The sequence below is a fragment of the Phyllobates terribilis genome, unplaced genomic scaffold (genome assembly GCF_046119375.1).
Source record: "Phyllobates terribilis strain yellow unplaced genomic scaffold, ASM4611937v1 Scaffold_5__5_contigs__length_657084704, whole genome shotgun sequence".
In the NCBI taxonomy this organism is placed as follows: domain Eukaryota; kingdom Metazoa; phylum Chordata; class Amphibia; order Anura; family Dendrobatidae; genus Phyllobates; species Phyllobates terribilis.
In genome coordinates this window covers 375,774,040-375,797,772 of record NW_027362765.1, presented here as the reverse complement: position 1 = coordinate 375,797,772, position 23,733 = coordinate 375,774,040, and the positions used below count along the sequence as shown (strand labels likewise).

The 23,733-nt window shown below is 45.6% G+C and overlaps 1 protein-coding gene across 1 annotated transcript in view; it reads right to left on the bottom strand.

Moving 5' to 3' along the window:
- Window positions 1–609: 609 nt before the first annotated feature.
- LOC141273236 (transient receptor potential cation channel subfamily V member 6-like) overlaps window positions 610–23,733 on the bottom strand; it is a 43,396-nt gene continuing 20,272 nt past the window's right edge. Inside the window, exons 8-15 of the mRNA XM_073684808.1 lie at window positions 21,835–22,050; window positions 12,770–12,856; window positions 12,190–12,266; window positions 4,493–4,658; window positions 3,289–3,355; window positions 1,905–2,173; window positions 1,373–1,473; window positions 610–851 (exon numbers count right to left, since the gene is read on the bottom strand). Of these exons, the coding sequence (XP_073540909.1) occupies window positions 752–851; window positions 1,373–1,473; window positions 1,905–2,173; window positions 3,289–3,355; window positions 4,493–4,658; window positions 12,190–12,266; window positions 12,770–12,856; window positions 21,835–22,050 (1,083 nt within the window). The 3' untranslated portion in view covers window positions 610–751. The remainder of the gene's footprint in view (window positions 852–1,372; window positions 1,474–1,904; window positions 2,174–3,288; window positions 3,356–4,492; window positions 4,659–12,189; window positions 12,267–12,769; window positions 12,857–21,834; window positions 22,051–23,733) is intronic.

Below are 23,733 nucleotides of genomic sequence, written 5' to 3'. Positions count from 1 at the left end.
ACTTTATGCTCACCTCTCACACTGTCGTTCCAGCAATGTCAACATTACGTCTTCCAGCACTCTCGTGACTTTGTTATGCTGATGGGCTGCAGTGTTCACATTTCTAGAGCCAATTTAGCTGGAAAGGTGCCGGTGCACCAGGAGAGTATAAGGTTTTTAATTTTCTGAGGGGCAAGACTGCATTTAAGAAGGTGGTGTCCAAGTAGTGGACAACCCCTTTAAGAAAAAGTGGGTTTCCCAATCTGGTGATACTGAGGGCCCTTAGTCTCCATTGTTGGCTGGGAAACAGGATGCATATACACTCTTTTTTCATAGACTTGAATGGGGGCTTTGGCAATAGCTGAATAAGTATGTTAGAATTAACCCAAGATCCTCATTCAAGCCTATCTAGAGGAATAGCTAATCATTAATTTCCAGCCAAGAATAGCGATCGAGGACATTGCTTTCTTTCTGTTACAGATAGATTTCCAATGATCTTACTTTAACCGACTGGCATTAATTAAATAGATGACAAAAAAAGGATTACCACAGGTCGACCTTTACACTGATTATTCTTATAAAGCCTTCATCAGGCCAAGAAACCACAATGTACCAGTAGCTCTGATTATTGTTTTATTTTAACTCAAAAAGATCAAAGCTCGATGATCCCTTATCCCAAAATATAATTTCCATCTTGATCAACTTTTCCTACGACTTTAGTTCCATTAATGATATCTGTTGTAATTGCCTGTTCTTGATTAGGATCCCTTTTTCATGATTTTTGAGTTTGGCTGTCCTCATCCGATTCATCATCACTTGATGACCCCGTGTCTTCATGTGGGTGGGACGTGTTCCACCTTCGCTCCTCCACCCTAGAGAATATATAAAGAGTTAAAATATCTTGCTGGTCCAAATAATAATAATAAAAAAAAAATCTTAGTTTTTTTTTTTACATAGGACCAAGATATTCTAAAAAAAAATAAAAAAAAATAAAAAAAATAGTATTTCTTACTGTATCAATGGCCCTGTGCTCTGACACTTGACTATTGTCGTACCAAAAAGAAAGACAAAAAAAAAATCTGATCTATTTTATATTTTCAAAAATGGGTACATTTAATCTAGAAATTGATACATTAGTTTCTCTTACTGCCCACAATTTCCCGACACTTCCGGTTTTCTAGATCTCACTTTCCAGCTATACTGTATAGACTTGGGAAAAATAAGCAGAGTTATCTCATAATTATTATAATGCTTCAAGTACAACTAAAGAAGGATTTTACATCCAGATAAGATTTTGTATGAGATCAGTTTTGACGGTGGAGGTTTTGGCATTTGACCTTAAAAGCAATTGACACTGTTGATTTATTGCTCATCAGGAATCTTTGTTCCTTACCTAATATATCGACTTTCTTCCAAGTCATTCTCTCTGGAGTTTGAGTCGAACCACAGACACTTTGGAGAGGTCTGTTGCATCTTTACTGTGACACCACCGATCTACAGGAAAAAAAAAAAATACAATAGTCCTAAATTTTAAAACAGGTATAGTCATCCAATATAAAAGATCTAAAAGTTTATTGATTTCAAGGAGGAAACCAAGTATCTGACCCATATCCCAAAAAGTGTGAAAGTTTCAGTAGTGCACAGCTTCCAATGGGGTGGCAAAATTTAGTGCGACTTCCTACCAAAAATCCAGCAGGATTGGATTTTATATTCCACAAAGTCATGATCTTGTAACCAACATTTACAAATATGAAAATTTAAGGAAATTTTGTAAAAAAATTATGACCTTTCTGGCATTGCTAAATTTTCTTTACTCTTGGCCCAAATAATATTTTCCCATTTTTACACATTTGCAGAAGCAGTTTCCACCACTCACTTTATTCTATGCAATAGATTGCCAACGCTTCCTTCTCGTGAGAGCTCACCTCTGCTTTCCATAACTCTTCCTTCCTCTTAGCCATTGCTGCTTGCGTGTCCCCCATCATTGCGATGAGCAGATTGAACATAAGAAGAAAGGCGATGACACAAAAAGAGGCATAAAGGGGGCTGTACATCTGCGGGGCATTGACGGTATAGTTGGCCGGTCCATTGAGGATATTGAGGAACAGACAGTAGGTGCTGAGTAGGGACATTGCATAGGAGAAGAAAGCACCAAAAGCTTGTGGATCTACTGTCTGGAAGGAGATATAAAGAGCTGGAGAGGAGTAAAGGAAAAAGTTCAGTAATTTAAAAACTTTTACCATTTCCATAGGAATAAAAAGGTGGCCGCACCTGCGCAGCTTTCGCCTCACTTTTGCAGGAGTTCAGACAATATCCAAGCAAAATGGGCTCACCATAGGGAAGAGTATTTCCATTCTCGAGCGTTTATGGCATATCCAAGACTGTGACCTACACCCATCTCACACCACTGGGAATGACAATATGGCTTTGCATGTGCATCTCTCTTTATTTTGTGTGTTTTGAAAATTTGTGCTTTACAATTTCCGAACTCCCATGGAAGCAGTGAAAGATGGCAGAAAGTGATGGCGACAGGGCCAGGCTCTTGGAAAAAAAATACAGGCCCATAGGTGGAAATTCCATAAATGCTTAAGAGAAGAGACTTTAAAAGGTTTTTGTTTTTTTAAGGACTACAAAATGATTAATTTACAAGCAGATAAGTTGAGGGGCGAGGATCTAACTTCCGGTATCTTTTGTGGTCAGAAGATTAAAGAAGCTGCGGCGCTTCATTGAGAACTGCATCCCTTTTTTGGGGTCGACCATGCATTTTTTTTTTTTTTTGATCGTGGACGTTCTGGTACTACAGCTCAATCCAACTTACTGAATTTGGATGAAATTGCTGTCAGCTGTCATACCCACAACAGTAAAAAAAACTGAGTGGACGTGGAGCTTGGTCATGAGCCACAGCTTATTTAGTCTGCTTTATCAACAGGGGTGTGGAGAACAGGAATCTTATATTGACGTCCTATCCTAAGGATAGATCATTATTGTTCTAGTGCTGAAAATTTTTCTCCACAAAACACCCCTTTTTTGGCTTGTGATCATTGAGAAAGGGGAAACAAATATTACAAGAAAGGGCCAAGTTTGTCAAAAATGGGAGCCCCTGCTACAGATTGGTTCTCCGATCTGGTGCATAGAGCATTGTATAATGCTGGGGACATACATTGATGATGTCCATATGTTGCAATAAGGTATATGGGCTGGGGTTGTCATTAAGAGATAACTCCTTTAATTTATATTTTCTATAGGGTCATATTTAGGATTAGGAGTGATCTAAACCAGTATAAAAAGCAGATGCTCAACATGGCTTACCCAAACTGTAACCGCAAACCACCACACCCATGAGCCAGCAGAACTTCAAGAGGTCACTGGCGGCCATCTGTATTACAGAAGAAAGAAGACTTAATATATTTTAATCATGCGTACTATTTAGGATACCCTTTATTGGGGGGGGGGGGGGGGTCTCCGAATTGTTGGTCCATAGCCTGATTTTTTTTTTTTTTTTCGGACTAATGGTTTCATTGCTTGTTTGCAATCTGTGCCCATTCTTTTATAAAGGTAATGATTTGATGGAGAGCTTCTGCTTCTACACAGTAGCTCGCCTGAACAGACAGAGCTTCAGTGCAAAGCAACGGAGACAGGACTTGGATTTCAGACTCTCTCAGACTCATTGTTAATGAAGTTAGTAACAAATCAGAAAAACCTAGAGCAAAAATTTAAAAAAAACAGAAAAATACACAATTTATGAAAGGTAGATGGAAATTAATTCCTAGAAATCTATAAAAGCCCAATCTAAGGACGACAAATAAAAGTATTGAAAATTGTTACTTTTTTTTTTTACATTAACAAACATATTTCAACCAAAATTTGTGCATCACAAAAAAAGAGGGTTTTCCTTGTTTTGCCAACGCCCTGTCCCTCAATCTCTGTTACTCACCCTCCCCAGGTCCAGTGTTGATTCTCCACTGCCACTTTTGGTGGCTGTTATTGTCTGCAGTGTTGACGTGAGATAGACAGAGCTGCAGCCAATCAATGAGCTAAATGGCTCATGTCATCAGCTTACTGATTGGCTGGACCTGGCAAGGTTGAGCAAGTCATTTTTTTTTCTTAATAAACTACAGCTGGGGGACAGAAACCGAAGACCCCCTGCAAGGGTTAAACATTTCGCATGCTTCATTATTTTTTCAGCACTGCACTCCTAGGGCCATAGCTTTTTAATCTTTCCTTAAAACAAGTGAATGGGGGATGTGGAAATGTTTTTTTTTTTTTTTTTTTTTTTTTTTTTTTTTTAACGGCACCCTTTTAGGGTGCACAGTATTTATCCTCAGGGTGAGACTTGACCATGCAATTGCTGATCGGTGCACCTGTTCATCTCATTGCACCCCACAATACTAATGTACTATACAATGGACACCCACTGAGAATGGTGCCGTCATCCCCATGTCCTACAAAGCAGGTAAATTCCATGTTTGCACTTTTTTTTCCTTTTCGTATTGTACTCCTCTTATATTCTTACCTTTCGTATCATGATGGTGAAAGGTCCCAGCATCTGGAAACTACGGGCGAAGTACATGACGTAACACCAGCCTAGGACCATCGCCCCGGACATGGGCCACACTTCTCCTCCTGAATCAGTCAAGCGCAGAACAAAGATGACCAAGATCAGACAAGAGAAGCAAATTCTGCAAATAGAGGAAACAGTTCAACTTATCATACATCGAGAATGAAATGGTTTACAGGACAGGACAACAGCCTTCTAAGCCTCCTACACAGAGAAGGGGGCTGGTTTAGCCACTGAAATGAGCAGTCAGCCAGCGGACTGTATACACAGCTCTGGTTACAAACCGTCCTATGCCAGAGGTCGGAGCTTACAGCCGAGGATCGGGCCACTTTTCAGACAGTAACTATATTAGTAAATTGCCAAATTTAATAAGTTACATTCATTTAACAAAATATTAATAGTTATAAGAGGTGGCATTTAAAGGGACAGAGGCGGCATTTAAAGGGACAGAGGCGGCGCTGATCACAATGTGGACCAGACGGCTCAATTTACTTACAGCGTGGGACAAGTATAAAACACTAATTTCTGAGATATGCAGGAGCACATCTGATGATAAAGAGGTTTCATTAACAGAATTCTAATAATCTTAAAAGGGGATTGTGGAGACCTGGGGTCTTCCGTGGGTGTAATACCACTCAGACAACACAGGGTGAGGGTAAAACAATGTGGCAATAATTTATTGAACCACAAAACGGACAATAAACACATAGAACAGTCCCAGCAAATACCCAAGATGGTACTACATTACACAGTCTCACCCTTTGCTGGCCCGCCTGGGATAGAACAGCTGCGACTTTGGGACTTCCAGGGCCAACTACATCAACCAATGGCCCCCTGCCTTTGGCGGGTCCCCACAGAGAGAAGGTAGCGGCAATCTTAGGAAGCTGACAGACCATCGAGGTACAAGGCCAGGAGACCCGAAGGTCCAAACCTGGCCTCTCACCGAGAGTTTCCATGGGGTCAGATGACCAGCGGTCCCAATCTGGCTTCTCCAAATATCTCCATGCGTGCCAGGCAACCGGAGGGTCCACCTGGCAACGCCAAACATATCCATGGGGCCAGGTGACTTCATCTTCCTAATCTGGTCTCCCCAAATGTATCCATGGGCTTTCTGATTGTCAATGGAACAGATCTGTTTGTTTCAAGTCAGGGTCATATACCTTTAGGCTGGAATCATGTAGAATACAAATCTATGTCTTTGGATAAATCTTTGATTCTCCTTGTAAAGTCTTTCAATTCTCTGTTTTAAATCTCCTGCTACAGAGGCATATGTTCCTTAAATAGTTCACATTTGTTATTTGAAGTACACATTCACAGGGCAAGGGTTAGGGAGGGAGGGTATTATTTCACAGGGCTCAGGTCTCATTGTTTGAGCATTCAATCAACCCACACAGCTGGCATAGCAATTGGGGGGGGGGGGGGGGGGGACTCTTTAAATCAACATCTAGCTGGCTTTAGTATAATATGCAATTAGCATAGTAACAAACATCATTGTTTCAGAACCAAGAGAAGACAACAATCAGGGTTGTACAAATACTGGTCTATTTTTCTTGACCAGCCACAGAAATACACATTCATTCACAAGTCAACACAAACACAATAGGGTATTTCTCTTGGCTTAACAAATCTAGACTTCTGGCTGATTAAAATTAGAAACTGTTTCGAAACATTGGGCAGGGTTTTTAAGCCCAAAACACCAAGGTTACTTAATGGTAGCCGGTTTTTCCTGAACCCATGACAGCACACCTTGCGAGAGGGATCCGCCCCACCAAGGACAGGAAACCGTCTCAAATAAAAGGGCGGTACCTCTCCCTCACTTCAGTTGGATTACAGAGCATTGAGAGGACCTCCAGAAAAGGTTAGACACATAACTAACACCTACAATATATATAATCACCCAAAACATAAAGTGCTCACCAGGGTGTGAGAAAGACCGGGGGAAAACTACGGGTGCTGTCATGGGTTCAGGAAAAACCGGCTACCGATAAGTAACTTTGGTGTTTTCCCCTCACCCATGACAGCACACCTTGAGAGACTTTTGGAGAATATGAGCACCCTAGGGAGGGACCTCCGCCTGAAGTACCCTTCTCCCAAAGGTGAGATCAGAGGAGGATAGATCCAACCTATAGTGCTTGTAGAAGGTGGATGGTGCACACCAAGTAGCAGCTTTACATATCTGGTCAATTGAGACGCCTGCTCTCTCTGCCCAGGAGGTCGCTACAGCTCTGGTGGAATGAGCTTTAATTGCGTCCGGTGCCGGAACACCTGTAGAAATGCAAGCTAGACAAATGGCCTCCCTAAGCCACCTAGAAATAGTTCCCTTTGACACCCCATGACCTTTCCTACTCCCCTGAAAGGCCAGACACAAGGAGTGGTCCTTCCTCCACTGACTAGTCATGTCTATGCACTGTAGTAAAGCCCTTCTAACATCTAGGTTGTGGAATCTAACCTCAAACCCCGTTTTTTTTTTGGGTTACTGCAGAATGAGAGAAGCACAATCTCTTGATTACAGTGGAATCTGGAAACTACTTTCGGAAGGTATGCTGGATCTGTACGTAGGACGACCAGGTCATCATGAATTTGGGTGTATAGGGGATCTACAGAAAGGGCCTGCAGGTCACTCACCCTACAAGCTGATGTTAGGGCCACTAGGAGAATGGTTTTGAGGGTGAGGAACTTTGGAGAGATAACCTGAAGGGGTTCAAATGGGTCGCAAGAGAGTGCATTTAAAACCAAATTCAGGTCCCAGGGTGGAACTCAGAGCCGAACTGGCTTAGCTCTGGAACAGGATTTAATGAATCTAGAGACCCACATGTTCCCCGCCAGGTTGCAATTATAGAGCGCCCGTAGGGTGGACACCTGAACTTTAAGTGTTCCCGTAGCTAACCCCAGGTCTCGTCCCTTCTGTAAAAACTCTAGGACATCTTTAATTGGAGGTTTATCCGACAACGGGGAGTCTATAAAATCCAGGAATTTCCCCCAGATTCTGCTATTAATCTTAGTTGTTATGGGCTTCCTACTACCCAATAGGGTGGACACCCCCTATTTTTCAGTAACAACCTCTCAAATTCCAAGCCGCCAGATGGAAACCTTTGGCTTGTGCATGGAACATCGGCCCCTGGATGAGAAGGTCCGGCCTGTCCGGCAGAACCCAGGGATCTGAGACCGACATTAGGTGAAGCAGGGAGAACCAGGGTCTTTTTGGCCAAAAGGGGGCTATCAGAATTATCCTTGCCCCCTCCTCCCAAATTTTCCTCACAACTGCCGGGATCATTACTATTGGTGGAAAAGCGTAGGCCTTCCTGAACTTCCAGGGTATCTGGAGAGCGTCTACAGCATAGGGATTCTCTCTTGGATCTAGTGAACAGAATCTCTCCACCTCCCTGTTCGCCCTGGTGGCAAACAAATCTATGTCCGGTGACCCCCACAGCTGGATAATTTGTTGGAAGGCTATCGGGTTTAGAGCCCACTCTCCTTGTCTTAAAATGTGGCGACTGAGGAAATCTGCCTTTGAATTTTCTTCCCCCCGGATGTAAAGAGCACTGAGGGATGGGAGATGCTGTTCTGCTAGTTGCAGAATTCTGTCTGCCACTACCATCAGGGAGCATGATCTTGTTCCTCCCTGGTGATTTATATAAGCTATTGTCGTCCAATTGTCAGACCTGATCTGGACATGGCGACCCTGCATGTGGGGAAGGAAGCCAGTCAGGGATTTCTCCACTGCCAAAATTTCTTTTAGGTTCAATGATGTCCCTATTTCGTGATGTAGCCAGAGCCCCTGATCTGAGAGATCTTCTAGATGTCCCCCCAGCAGGAGCCACTTGCATCTGTTGTAGTTGTATGGCAGACTGGTCTAGACCACTGCAAGCCTGAGGTCAGATTCTCCCTGTTTGTCCACCATGAGAGGGAGTCCACCATCTCTAGGGAAAGAGATAGTCCTCTTTCTAAATGTCCGTTGAAGGATTTTTGCGCCGACAGGACCTCCCACTGAAGAAGCCTCATATGACCTTGGGCCCATTTGACTGCCGGGAGACAGGACGTCATGGAGCCCAGTAGGGACATAGCTTGGTCTCAAGGGCCATAAAGTCTCCAGTGATGTCCCTGAGAGGAGCAGATTATTTTGAAAACCTTGTCTTCCGGGAGGAAGCAGGCTTGGAGTTGGGAATTTAGGGTCAAGCCCAGAAAGATCTGTCCTTGAGGGGGATAGTTTTGATTTTTGAATATTTATCAACCATCCTAGCTGATGTAAGGCTGTCTTGACCTCTAAAAGTTGAGAGGAACAGTGGTCCTCCAATTTCCCTATTACCAGAAAGTCGTCCAAGTAGGGAATAATCACCACATTTTTGATTCGGAGAAAAAGCTGTCACCTCCGCTATAACCTTTGTAAACATTCTCGGTGCTATCGAGAGTCCCCGGTTAAATCTTTTCCTCCGGAAGTAGGACCTTTTTGTGTCCCCTGTGAACCCTAGGAAATCTCTCTTCCTGTCGCCAGCCTTTTCCAAAAGCTCATCCAGTTTTTGGCCAAACAATAGTTTACTATCACAAGGAAGGGAACATAGTTTATGTTTAGACTGCAGGTCTCCTGGGCAACTCTTGAGCCACAGGGCTCGTCCGGCAGGGTTAGATAAGTTAGCAGACCTTGCAGCGAGTTTAACCGAATCCACTGAGGAGTCAGCAAGGAAAGCGGACGCTGCCTGTAGTAAAGGTAGATTGGAGAGGATTTTATCTCTGGATATGTTTTTATCCTTGAGCTGGTCTTCTAATTGTTGAAGCCACACCATGAGTGACCTAGCGACACAAGTGCCTGCTACTGCTGGTTTCAGGCCCACTGCCGCCGCTTCCCAGGTGTGACGCAGAAAGGAATCTGCCTTCTTACCTAGAGCATCCTTTAGACTGCACAAATCTTCCAGGGGTAGGGACGATTTTTTGGATGATCGGGCGACAGACCAGTCAACTTTAGGAATTTTATCCCAGGACCCAGAGACACTATCCTCGAAGAGGTACCTTCTTTTGGAGGATGAGGGCAACACTCTGGATTTCTCAGGCTTCCTCCATTCCCAGCCTATAAGGGTCTGAATTTTAGGATTCACTGGAAAGGAGTGTCTTTTTCCTCCAGGCCTGCGAACATAATGTCTTCCAGGGACCTGGCTGCCTTCTCCTCCCTCAACCCCATGGTAGATCTGACCGCTCTGACAAACTTTTCCGTACCCTCAATAGGGAAACAGGGCCTACCACTGTCTGATGAAGAGGAGGATGGTGAATCACTGAGGCATGGATCCTCTGACTGGGAGGATGAATCATAGTCGGAGGAGATATCCTTATGGGATCTTTTTTTCCCCTTAAGTAAGCCTTTTAGGGAATCTTTAACCTCTGTACGGATTACGGACCTCAAATTAGAAGCAAAATCTGGGGTGCTCTCCGCTATGGTTTGGTTAATACAGCTAGCACAAAGCTGTTTCTGCCAATCTATGGAAAGGTGGACTTGGCATAAGGCGCAAACCCTGTGCTTCTGTTTGGAGCTGCTCTTCTTAGGTTCCTAAGGAATGAAGCACATAATAACTTTCCATTACTAATAAGTGACATTCACGAAGATTACTCACCCCTGAAATCACAAAAGGGTACCGGATTTGGAGGCTGTGGCGGGACATAAGATGAATCCCTTCTGGATGGCCCTGAAACGTCCGACACCTTACTTCTCCTTCTGCCGCTACGGTAGCTGGAGCGGCTGTACGTGTGAGAGGTGTCCGACTGCTTCTTCCGCTGATGTTGTTGAGATGGAGGGGTCAGCTGCAGCTGCTCCACCTTAAATAAGGCACATCCGGAACCTCCTCCGGTTCAGGTGTCCTCCCCCCTCCTGACGTCGGCCAAGGTTTCAAAAGCCGGCCGGCAAGCGCTTACAGGGAGCCGCCATGATGGATCCGGGTGCCGCCCCCCCGACATCATCGGGCACGCCTCTCCCAGCGTGCACCGCGCCGTCAGGAGCGTCACACCCGGAAGACGCCGCTCCCGGCGTGCGGCCGGCCAGGAGCCTGCGGCATGGAGAGGACAGCGCAGCGGTCTGCGGGTAGCCGGAGCCCTCCTCCGCGCCTCGGACACGGCTCCAGGGAAACGCGGACGGTGCTTCTGGAACCTGGTGCACAGGTTGGTGCCCGCTCTTCCACACCGGAATAGGCCCAGGTAAGTATGGACATCTTTCAGACAGGTTCCCATCAAGGACAGGAAACCAACTGAAGTGAGGAAGAGGTACCGCCCTTTTATTTCAGACGGTTTCCCATCCTTGGTGGGGCGGATCCCTCTCTCAAGGTGTGCTGTCATGGGTGAGGGGGGAAAAAAAATATGATGACCGATTCCCTTTAAGGTTGGACTGGAGATGTGTGAGAGTTTTGGATGGTTTCTGCTTCAATTGTTTTGCTTCCATAAGTTTGTCCCCTTTTATGCCCATAGCAGCCATCGAGCGTTGCACGGCACTCATCGGTGAACAAAACAGTTCGATGGTCCAGATGGATGGAGTGGGCATAAAAGGGGACAAACTTATGGTGTGGCACCCATGCTCCCCTGACCTCAACTCCATTGAGAACCTCTGGAGCATCATCAAAAGGAGTGTCTATGATGGCGGGAGGCAGTTCACATCTAAGCAACAGCTCTGGGAGGGTATTCTGTCCTCATGCAAAACAATTGAAGCAGAAACCATCCAAAACCTGACAAATTCAATGGACGAGAGAGTTCTGAAGCTCCTTTCGAACAAGGGGTCCTATGTGCAAATGTAACATCACCTAGAATAAAGTTTTGAGTTGAAAACTGTTTGATTTCAGTTTGTAATAACCTGCTAATGCTTATAATTGCAAAAATTACCATTTTTTTGTTCTTTATTAAAATGAAAAGGTTGAAAACTCTGCTGTGCATAATAATTTGGAACATGCATTTTGAGTGCAGTTTGAGTTTTTTATTTTTTTAAAAATATACTGTTATCATAGGCAGTTTGTACAAAAACCTTTCAATTGTACTCTAATAGTTATTTGACTGGAAAATTACAATGACTGCAATTCATATAGGTAATTTGGGAAAATCTGAGAAAATATTATTTGCATAATAATTTGGAACACAGTGTAAAGATTGATGGACCCAGAATTAGCAAAATGTTAAAAAAGTGGTTCACTACTTAAACAACCCCTTCACATACCCCATTTTTGGCCCTGTTAAAATAAAGTTTATACTCCCCTCCCTTGCTGGCGCCATTCCAGGAGTGTCAGCACTCATCTCCCCGGGGCTCTCATGTGGTTGTAATGACACGTGAGCAAAGTGTCCAATCACCGCTGGTGTCACTGTTCCCACCTTCGTACAAATTGAACATAAAGAGGAAGTGAGATCAGCAGCATTCCTGACTTCCTCTTGATGTCCAATTCGTACGAAGGTGGGGACAGTGACACCAGCGGTGATTGGACACTGGGCTCATGTGTCATAACCGTACGAGAACCCAGGGAACGACAGTGCCGACGCTGCTGTAATGGCGCTGGTACGGGGAGGGGAGTATAAGCTTTATTTTATCGCCTCCAAACATTTAGATCAAGAAGGGATTGTCCTAATAGTGGAAATCCTCTTTAAATATGTCTGATAGAGCAGGTGCTCAGGGTTTTTAGATACTAAAATCTTACCTGATCACATTGAATGGATCCCTCCAGAATGTAGGGCTGATGAAGTGCTTTAGACCCATTCTGTAGGTCTGAGTAAGCTGGAAAAAAAAAAAGATAATTTTTGTAAGATTTCTGGACCAACCAAAGGAGTGGGTTTACTAACCCACCAGCAGGCAAGAGGACCCTCACATTGGCCCGAGCTAAGATATGAACCTAGACCCAACATGACTGATTTGACCAGTTTAACCAGTTAAAAGTTGGCCAAAGTGTAGAAGAAAAAACAAATGTTGTGCATACCAACGCCCTCTTTTACAGGCCATGTCCCATTTCACTACCTTGGCTCCCTCCCTCTGAATGTGCATCAAGACACCAGGACTCTGCCATGTGCATAAAACAGTCAGGGAGTAATGCTATCTAGCAGGTTACTGTGGCATCTGGGAAATGTGACAATTTCTCAAGGAGATTGGTATCATCCCCCCCCCCCTTCCCACCCCCAAGAGCATCTTGGACGTTCTTGGAGAGTTGGCAAATATGGTCAACTTTTAATGATTTAGCAAAGGTTACATGATAAAGGTTTCTTCTGTGAAGAAGCCATTCTCACCTCACTCAGCGAAAGTATAAAAGCCCCAATGACCGAAATTACTTCACCAATGAGTCTTAAATGATCAGCATGAGTTAAGTAAGCTTCCTAGTGAAGAAAGAGAAATATCTGAAGGTTAAGAAGGCCAACAAGAAAGCAAATTTATAGGTTGTTACAAATCCACAAGTTATGAGTTATGACCAGGTAATTCCCAAAGTAGCTAATAGAAAACACAAAACGAAAGATTATGGTGGACTAGATGTAATTCTTAATTTGGTCCATTCGGCCAACATACCATCTCATTGGCACGCTTTTTTTTTTTTTCCCTGTAGGCAGTAACTTTAAGTCAGGAAAGTGCAGCTAGCCAATCAGAGCACAGGAAGCATCCAGTGTCCCAGATACAAGGGCTTCTGCAATTGGCTGCTGAAATCACATGTCCTCTCCATATAAAAACCGGCCATGTTCCCTTAGCAAAATTTTATGCATGTCACTGAAGGAGATAGACGCTGTGGAGTGTGCTCTGTCCTGTGTAATGAGAGATATTAGCTAGATAGATGGGCGCTTCTGTGGAAGTCAGATAGTGTAGCCCTTTTTTTTTTGTTTTTTGTGCAATTACTGAGATTGACAGAAAGAGCAGGGCCTATGGTATAGAACAGTGCTGTGCACCGGCTGTACTGTCTGTGCTCTATGCAGACCTTCAATCTATTTTTGCACTTGCTAATGTGATAAAGAAAGCGATCAAGCCCTTGTAAGCCACTTTTTGTTTTTGTGGGGTTGAAATTAAGCCATCTGCAGAGCTTGTCAGTGCAGAGCTGAGTGCAGAGCACAGAAAACTTTTTTTTCATTTGCTAATGTACAAGCTGTGTTAGCCCAGTTTGTCATTTTTTTGGTGAGTGAACTTCAGCTGTTGTCAGAGTATAAAAAAAAGAAAAGTTTCTGTTGCTAGCCACAGTCTAGTTGTTGCGGACGTGTTACACACTGCTATAAGCCACCTAGTGCTTTTAGTGGCGGTGAAATTCATCTGTTTTCAGAGTAAAAAAATAGATTTTTTCTGTTGCTAGCCAGTGCCACAGTTCAAAGATTTTTTTTGTGTGGCAAACGTCATACCCTCTGCTATATGTCAGCTACTATGTTAGTGGCGGTGAACTTCAGCTGTTTTCAGAGTAAAAAATTAGATTTTTTTCTGTTGCTAGACAGAGTCCAAAAAATTTTTTTTTTCTATCCCAAACTTGTTGTTACACTCTGCTATAAGCCACCTAGTGCTTTTAGTGGTGGTGAAATTCAGCTGTATTCAGAGCTTCTGCAGAGTCAAAAAAAATCTATGTTTTGCTGTTAACGTTATACAGTAGGCTAGATCGGAGTTTGAAATAGTTTGGAGAATATCACCTATGTTATATAGGCGTCATGCACAGCAAAAAAAAAAATTTGTTCGGTTAGTAACGTTATATAGCAAGCCATATCTTACCTTGTCATTTAGTGCTGCTGAAATTCAGGTGAGTGCAGAGCTGTTGCAGAGGAAAAATTTATTTTTGTTTTGCCAATAACATGCTCCTACTACAGTGTCTGAGCAACATGAGTGGGAAAAAGAGGTCGTGGTGGAAGGGGGAATAGGCTTGGTGTTCAAGGTATACGTGGGGTAGGTGGTAATGTTAGTGAAAGCACTAGTGAACCAACACAAACAGGTCCTATCCAAGACAAACATCCAACTTCTGTTACTGGATGGGCTACTCCACTCCCTTTCTTTGGCAGCCGCACTGCGATACACCTTGTTAATGGCCAGAAAGAGCAGGTGCTCCAGTGGATGGCAAGCGCTGCTTCAAGTGCCCTCTCCTCTTTTCTCCACCTCAACATCACAGAGGTGGGTCCCCAATTAGCTTTGCTTCCCCCCGTGTCACAACTGTCCAAGAGCCCAACTGACTATAGCAAACCACAGATGGGCGAGTCTGTAGAACTGTTCACCCGTTCTATACCTTGGCCATCAGAAGTGTACTCCAAAACATTCACAGAGTCAAGAAGAGGAGGAAAGCATCTGCACCGATGCTCAAATTTTTTTAAGTTGGATTCGGGGCAGGACGGAGTAGGATCCCAGCAGGGTCCTGACCCTCGTCACCAGACGTTAACCACTGGGGAGGAAGGTGATCCTGATGAGACTCAGATACCTGAGGCTCATGCGAACTGTACTGTGCTGTCAGGGCAACAAGAGAAGGGTCACTGAGGGCGAGGAATGGGATAACATATTGGATGAGGACGAGGTTGAAGATCCTACTTGGTGTGAACCAAGTCACGCAGCTGAGTGGGTCATCTGAGGAGGTGGAGGAGAAAGACAAGGAGGTTACCTTCCGTCCTACGGCGCAGACACTGAGTGATGCAAGTGTGTCACCCTGACCTGGATGCCACAAGTGTAATTAAAGCTGTGTCTGAGAGCAAGGGGGAGGTTCTCTGGTTAGGGGAACATTAGCATGCAATGCCTCCTGTCTCAGGCCAGTAGGGGGAGCAGGCTGCCCCTATAAAAGCTGGTACTGGGGACAGGGTTAGGGAGAACTGGATTGCCTGTCTCAGCTCTGAGACGTGTCCCAGAGTGGAGCAGGGACAGAAAGTTGATTGCACCCAAGAGGAAGTGTGGCAGTAGGAGAGAGCCACCAGCCAGAGACAAGAGGCGAAGAGAGCCTGTCTTGGCAGAGAAAAGACTTAATTCTACCAGACTTTGGTGTCTGAGGCTGGAAGGATTCCACATCCCCCAGCAGAGAACCAGTCCGCAAGGGACTGTACATTCCTTGGCCTAAGAAGCCTGGAGGCCCTGCCACAACCGAAGGGACCAGTAAAGCCGTACAAGGCTGGGAGCAGAAAGGAACCCACGTCGCAGGCCATACAGGCGAGAAAGCACGGAAGCTCGGAAACGTGGGCTGTTACCCTATCAGGAGGAGATAGGCCTACCGTGCTTTCTACGCTCCTTCTGGCTACACCCTCACCCTGACCAGGGCCAATTTCCCCGTTGCTCTCAGACATCCAGGTCCCCTCCTAGCTGGGACTGTTTATGGGTCAGTTTGCCTGTTTCAGTAAAGACCCTGGACTGCAACTTGTTGTCTGTGTGCTCCTTGCTCCTCCAGCACTATCAGCACCGGGACTCTCACTACCATCACTCCCAACATCCATTATACTGCCCTGGGGCCGCACTCTTCCCGTGGGGAGTCACACTACCATAGCTGCACACCTCATCAGCCCCGGCGGTCTGCATGCAGCGGCGGTTCCGAATGACCGCAAATCCACGGGTGGCGTAGTCGGACATAATCAACAACACATAACGGACTACCACTGGCCTGACCACCCTGAGCCATGGAACCGGGTTGCCACTACTACTCCCATCGTTCCCCCTATTGCCCGGATCCGAGTGCCCCACGGCCCAGGGGGCGAGTCACAAGCACGAGCAGCACTGCATCCTTAGCCACAACTGTGGCCAGCAGCGATCGCGGGTCTGCAGCTCGCAGGGGTGGCAAGGGTTGCCTAGCCTGGGCATTTTTTGACTCATGTTATCTGCACAGTTTGCAAGAAAAATCTCAGTAGAGAGAAAGTGCAATAATTTGACTACTACATGCATGAACCTTCACATGCGCACACAACATGTGTTTCACTGGGAATCTCACTGCACTAAAATGCAGACCAGCGGACCTCAACCACCATCATCTGCCCCATCAACTGCATCCACTGCTTCTTCCTCCTCCTCTGTTACCGTGCCAAGTATTGACATGCAGGTCTCCCACCGCAATACTTCTTACTTCTGGTTCTCTACACGCTTCAGTCAGGCTGATTGAGAGCCTGTCAGCTGTAACGGAAGCGGACATGCCTGCCTGCTGTGTTTGTTTCACCGAGCACACCACACGTTTCTCACACCACTGTAACATCTGCGCCTGTACCTCACTCACAGTCCAGCAGTTTGTCCGTTTCACCGTTCTCTGCCCTCTCTGAGAACCGCAGACAGCCCTCTGTCCCACAGTTGTGGTCACGTAAAAGATAGCTTTGTCATGTGTAGGATGAAACAAAGAGGTTGAACTCCACCATCTCAAATCTATTGGCCACGGCTGCCTTTCCGCCTGGTAGATACAGGTGGTTTCCGAAAGCTGATGGCCATCGCAGTCCCCCAGTACAAGTTGCCCAGTCACCATTACTTCTCTAAGAAAGCTGTGCCTGCGCTGCACCAGTATGTCACAGACATCACCTGTTCCTTGACTAAATCTATATCTGCCAGGGTGCATTTCACCACAGACACCTGGATGAGTAAGCATGGCCAAGGGCATTACATCTCGCTGACTGGGCACTGGGTGACTCTGGTGGCTGTGGGGACAGGCAGGGAAGGGGCTTCTCCATAAATCTTGGAATCCCAGAGGCTTGCAAAAGAAACCTCTATTTCCTACTTACTCCACTGCTTCTGCGTCCTCCACCTCCTCTAGGGCCTCCACCTGCGCAATCAACCTCTGCCTTAACGAGACCCGCATTCCAACAGTGCAGAGCGAATCCACACCACCTCCACACTGTGCAGCCAGGGCTCAACGCAATTAGGCAGTCTTCAAATTAATATGCCTTGGAGATCGCAGTCATACAGCTGAAGAGTTGTGGACAGCTCTCCAGGTTCAGTTTCAGCAATGGCTGTCTCCGCTGTGTTACGCACATGCCCAGGCAGACTGGCGTGAGCGTGATTAGTGATCCCACTGTACCATGAACCGAGGAGTGCCTGGAGGGGCGTAACTAAGTATCAACCTGATCCGACCAAGGTCACACGGCGGCTCAGTCGACTCCGTGAACCAGCGAGGAACCGAGCAGAGGGACCAGGTGCTACTCCAGGTCAGACCCCGGTCACAGCTGTTGACCCACACCGGGAAATGCAGGAACAGGCAGGTTAAACTGGCATATTGACTGGTGGGTACTGGCAGGCATGGCTGGTATGCAGATAGGTGGATATTGACATGCACAGCTGGTATGCAGACAGGTGGGCACAGGGAGGCACGGCTGACATGCAGACAGGCTGGTACTGGCAAGTAGAAACGTAGGCAGGATAGGGACCAGTACAGACTGGGATACAGGAACAGAGCCGCAGGTGCGGTAGACAAGCAGAGCGGAGCAAAACCCGAAGATGCGGTGAACAAGCAAAGCAGAGCAAAACCCGCAGATGCGGTGAACAAGCAAAGCAGAGCAAAACCCGCAGATGCGGTGAACAAGCAAAGCAGAGCAAAACCCGCAGATGCGGTGAACAAGCAAAGCAGAGCAAAACCCGCAGATGCGGTGAACAAGCAAAGCAGAGCAAAACCCGCAGATGCGGTGAACAAGCAAAGCAGAGCAAAACCCGCAGATGCGGTGAACAAGCAAAGCAGAGCAAAACCCGCAGATGCGGTGAACAAGCAAAGCAGAGCAAAACCCGCAGATGCGGTGAACAAGCAAAGCAGAGCAAAACCCACAGATGCGGTGAACAAGCAAAGCAGAGCAAAACCCGCAGATGCGGTGAACAAGCAAAGCAGAGCAAAACCCACAGATGCGGTAAACAAGCAAAGCAGAGCAAAACCCGCAGATGAGGCCAAATCACACACGTGCCTTGCATGGCTCACGTCCTCAACCTGGTGGTAAAATGATTTCCCTGCCACTATCCCGACCTGGGTGGTTCAGCTTCAGAAAGTACGGAAGCTGTTCGCATCCCTCATGTAATCGACTTGCATGGATACAGAGGTCTTTGTCCATGCCAGTTAACAGGTTGATATGTGATGTGCCAATGCGGTGGAATTCCACTCTGCACATGTTGCAGCGACTGTGGCAGCAGTAATGAGCCCTGACGCAGTATGTCATGACATATAGCCTAAGCCAACGCAGTACGGATGTGGGGCATATCACGTTCACGGAGAGGGAACAGATTAAGGACCTATGCACCCTTCTGCACAGTTTTGAAATGGCTACTAAACTAGTTAGCGCTGCGCCAGGAGGTGGTTGTCCCAGAAGAGGAGGATGCCGAAGGCATAAGAATGTCTCAAAGTTCCAGACTGTCATTACATAGGCTGATGCCAAGTGATGGTGGCTTCCTGTCATTGAGGGGGTTTGGTGATACCAGACAGACATACTGTTAGTGAAGGTGCAAGAGCCAAGGAACAAATGGAGGAGGAAACAGGTGATGGGCGAGCAACAGTCAGAAGATGAAGAGGATAATTATCCCCTCTGTTGAACGTGGTTGGCAGGAGGGAACAGAAGAAACATGCATCAGTGTTACACAGCCAACAATAGAGTGTCTTTGGACCACCTGGAAGAGCTTGACATATGAGTGCCTTCTTGCTGCACTTTCTGCAACATGATCCCCGTATAGTTAGGATTCGAAATAATGCCGACTACTGGGTTGCCACTCTGTTAGATCCACATTTTAAGAGTAAATTTTGCCAGATGCTTCCCACCCTGGAAAGGGACACGCTAATGTTGGAGTATCGAAACAAGCTTAAGCAACCTTAATAGAGCTTTTCCCCAAGATAGGAGTGAAGCACACAGTGTGCATTGCAGCCGTAGTCTTTCAACCTCCGGCATGCCAGTTCAACGTCAAAACATTAGCAGCAGCAGAGTAAGTGGCAGAAGCAATTTCTGTGAGTCCTTTCACACATTTTTTAGACCAACTCGTGCACCAGCACAACAGAGTACAAGTGACACGTGGAGAACTACTGGAGAGGATGGTGGAGGACTATCTAGAGCTCAATACGAATACCATCAGTGAGGATTTTGACCCTTTTACATTTTGGTCTTCAAAAATGGATGAATGGCCTGAGCTCGCCTGTCACGCCTTGGAGGTTTTATCATGCCCAGCAGCCGGCGTTCTCTCAGAACGTGTGTTCAGCGCTGCTGGTGGCGTCCTGACGGATAAGCGCACCCAGCTGTCCCATGAAAGTATTGACCGCCTAACTTTCATCAAGATGAACAAGTCATGGATCTCAAGGGCTTTTGCACCCCAATTGCAGACTGTACAGAATAGGTGATGTTGTAGTTTTTAGTGTGCTGCGTTGATCTTGCGGAACTGCAGTCTGTGATATGGCTTGTGTGCCTGCTCTTGCTGTGGCTGCAGGTTTTAGGCCCTAATTTTTGGAAACGTGGTGAATACAGATTTGGTCTCTCAATCTATTGGGTTGGCTGTAGTGGAAGAGGTGTCGGTCCCCATTATACTACTTATACTCTAGTGAAATTGATGCCACTTTGGTGGTTTTAGGCCCAAATGGTTTCAAATGGGAACACTTCTGATTGAGTCTCCATCTAATGGGTTGACTGTAGGGCAAGAAGTGTCGGTCCTAATTATACTATTTCTACTGTACTGAAATTGATGCCACTTCGGTGGTATTAGGTCTCCATGTGCTGGGTTGGCTGCAGTGGAAGAGGTTTTGGTCTCCTTTACAATAGTTATACTCTAGTGAAAATATTTTTTGGTGCAGATATTGTTCTTCACACAGGAGTACACAGATCTGATAAACTCAAAATGGGTATATAAAACAGACTGCATCTCAGCTTAAAATTGTTTGGGGCAGATATTCTTCTCCACAAACGGGGGGAAAAAAAAAAAAAGGTTGGGTCCGAGCAGCTTCCTGACCCTTGACTGTACTGTGCTGTCACAGCAAGAAGAAGAGGAGGGTGACTGAGGGCGAGGAATGAGATAACACATTGGATGAGGAGCACTGCATCCTTAGCCACAACCGTGGCAGTGACTAGCAGCGATTGCGGGTCTGCAGCTCGCAGGGGCGGCAAGGGTTGCCTAGCATGGGCCTTTTTTGAGAATGCAAAGGATGAGCCAACTCACATTATCTGCACACTTTGCAATAAAAAACTCAGCAGAGGGAAAAAGTGCAATAATTTGACTACTACATGCATGAAGCTTCACATGCACAATCAACATGCGTAACTCTGGCAATCTCACTGCGATTCCATGCGGACCAGCAGATTTCAACAACCATCAGCTGCCCCATCAACAGCATCCGCTGTTTCTTCCTCCTCCTCTGTTACCGTGCCAAGTATTGGGACGCAGGTCTCTGACTCCAGAACCTCTGCTTCTCTACCTGCTCCAGTCAGGCTAAGTGAGAGCCCGTCAGCTGTAACGGAAGAGGACATGCATGCCGTGATTGTTTAACCGGAGAACCTGGAGGAAACCCCCGCAAACAAAGGGAGAACATACAAACTACTTGCAGATGTTGTCCTCTATCATCATAAAGGAGTTAGCTCGTTGTCTAGGAGGCCAACAACTGCTGCTGTCTACCTTGTGAACATTGTGTTGCAGCTTGCGAGGTGTCACGGGTTTACCATGACAGAGAGGAGCCAGATTCCTCCCACTCCTGCAGTCATTAGAAAGAAGCCTTTTGCCTTCATATTAATCGGTGCAGGGGTTAATCTGCTCAGTTGTGAGCTCCTGGAAGCTTAACGTGATTTAGGCTCTCAACAGATTTGTCCCGTGCATCTCCCCTACTGTGATAACGCTGTATGTACCCAAACATATCAGACTGTCGCCTACCGTGGAAACCTTGAAAAGGAAGCTGAAGACCCACTTGTTGTGACAAGCTTACAATCTGCGGTAACCCTCGCTCCAGCATACCGCTGCATGACCAGCTATACCCTGACCTACTGTATCCTCACCCATCCCTTGTACATTGTTTGTGCACCCTCGCGGGCAGGGTCTTCTCTACTCCTGTGCAAGTCGGTGAGTCAGCGACGGAGAGTCCTTTTCACATGTAACGCGCCACGGAATAAATGTCACTGTAATAGTAATAATAATTCTAGTACTTGTACTCTGGGTCAGTTGATGGCACTTTCCAGGTGCCTACCCCTAATTTGATTTGTTTTGGCAGCTTTTGGGCTGGTTTTAAAGGTGTTGTGTATGTGGTTTTTTTTTGTCCTCCCCATTGAATACTATGGTGTTCGGTAACGTTCCACGAATAAATCGGTAAATATTGAAAGTTCGGCGATCGTAATCCGAATCGAATATTTAAACATTTGCTCATCGCTAAACACCACCCATGTTAAGTAAGATTATTACAAATTTCCTGCATCATTATTTCTAAGTAAATGCTAAAAGAATTAGAAACATGTCCCACCTTCAGGGGTTTCTGAACATATAGAGTGATGTCTCTGGGGTCTGTGTTATTTCCAAGTTCTGCCACCATAAGTGGACGGAAGGCACAACATAGGGAGACACAGATCATGTAAGAGATATAGATTGTGGCAAGTAACCAAAGGTATGGACGTCCTGTAGATTTCCATTTCTTTTGCAGTAGCTCTTTAACTGGAGAAATGTTCAGTATTTTATGAGCCTAGAGGATCAAATACATGAAGATTGTCAGATAATTATATTTTGGTACATAAGGAGCAGTATTATAGTAGTTCTATTCTAGTATATTGGGGACAATATTATAGTAGTTAAATTGTTATACAGTACAGACCAAAAGTTTGGACACACCTTCTCATTTAAAGATTTTTCTGTATTTTCATGACTATGAAAATTGTACATTCACACTGAAGGCATCAAAACTATGAATTAACACATGTGGAATTATATACTTAACAAAAAAGTGTGAAACAACTGAAAATATGTCTTATATTCTAGGTTCTTCAAAGTAGCCACCTTTTGCTTTGATGACTGCTTTGCACACTCTTGGCATTCTCTTGATGAGCTTCTAGAGGTAGTCACCGGAAATGGTTTTCACTTCACAGGTGTGCCCTGTCAGGTTTAATAAGTGGGATTTCTTGCCTTATAAATGGGGTTGGGACCATCAGTTGTGTTGTGCAGAAGTATGGTGGATACACAGCTGATAGTCCTACTGAATAGACTGTTAGAATTTGTATTATGGCAAGAAAAAAGCAGCTAAGTAAAGAAAAACGAGTGGCCATCATTACTTTAAGAAATGAAGGTCAGTCAGTGCGAAAAATCGGGAAAACTTTGAAAGTGTCCCCAAGTGCAGTTGCAAAAACCAACAAGCGCTACAAAGAAACTGGCTCACATGAGGACCGCCCCAGAAAAGGAAGCCCAAGAGTCACCTCTGCTTCTGAGGATAAGTTTATCAGAGTCACCAGCCTCAGAAATCGCAGGTTAACAGCAGGTCAGATTAGAGACCAGGTCAATGCCACACAGAGTTCTAGCAGCAGACACATCTCTACAACAACTGTTAAGAAGAGACTTTGTGCAGCAGGCCTTCATGGTAAAATAGCTGCTAGGAAACCACTGCTAAGGACAGGCAACAAGCAGAAGAGACTTGTTTGGGCTAAAGAACACAAGGAATGGACATTAGACCAGTGGAAATCTGTGCTTTGGTCTGATGAGTCCAAATTTGAGATCTTTGGTTCCAACCACCGTGTCTTTGTGCGACGCAGAAAAGGTGAACGGATGGACTCTACATGCCTGGTTCCCACCGTGAAGCATGGAGGAGGAGGTATGATGGTGTGGGGGTGCTTTGCTGGTGACACTGTTGGGGATTTATTCAAAATTGAAGGCATACTGAACCAGCATGGCTACCACAGCATGTTGCAGCGGCATGCTATGCCATCCGGTTTGCGTTTAGTTGGACAATCATTTATTTTTCAACAGGACAATGACCCCAAACACACCTCCAGGCTGTGTAAGGGCTATTTGACCAAGATGGAGAGTGATGGGGTGCTACGCCAGATGACCTGGCCTCCACAGTCACCAGACCTGAACCCAATCGAGATGGTTTGGGGTGAGCTGGACCGCAGAGTGAAGGCAAAAGGGCCAACAAGTGCTAAGCATCTCTGGGAACTCCTTCAAGATTGTTGGAAGACCATTTCCGGTGACTACCTCTTGAAGCTCATCAAGAGAATGCCAAGAGTGTGCAAAGCAGTCATCAAAGCAAAAGGTGGCTACTTTGAAGAACCTAAAATATAAGACATATTTTCAGTTGTTTCACACTTTTTTGTTAAGTATATAATTCCACATGTGATAATTCATAGTTTTGATGCCTTCAGTGTGAATGTACAATTTT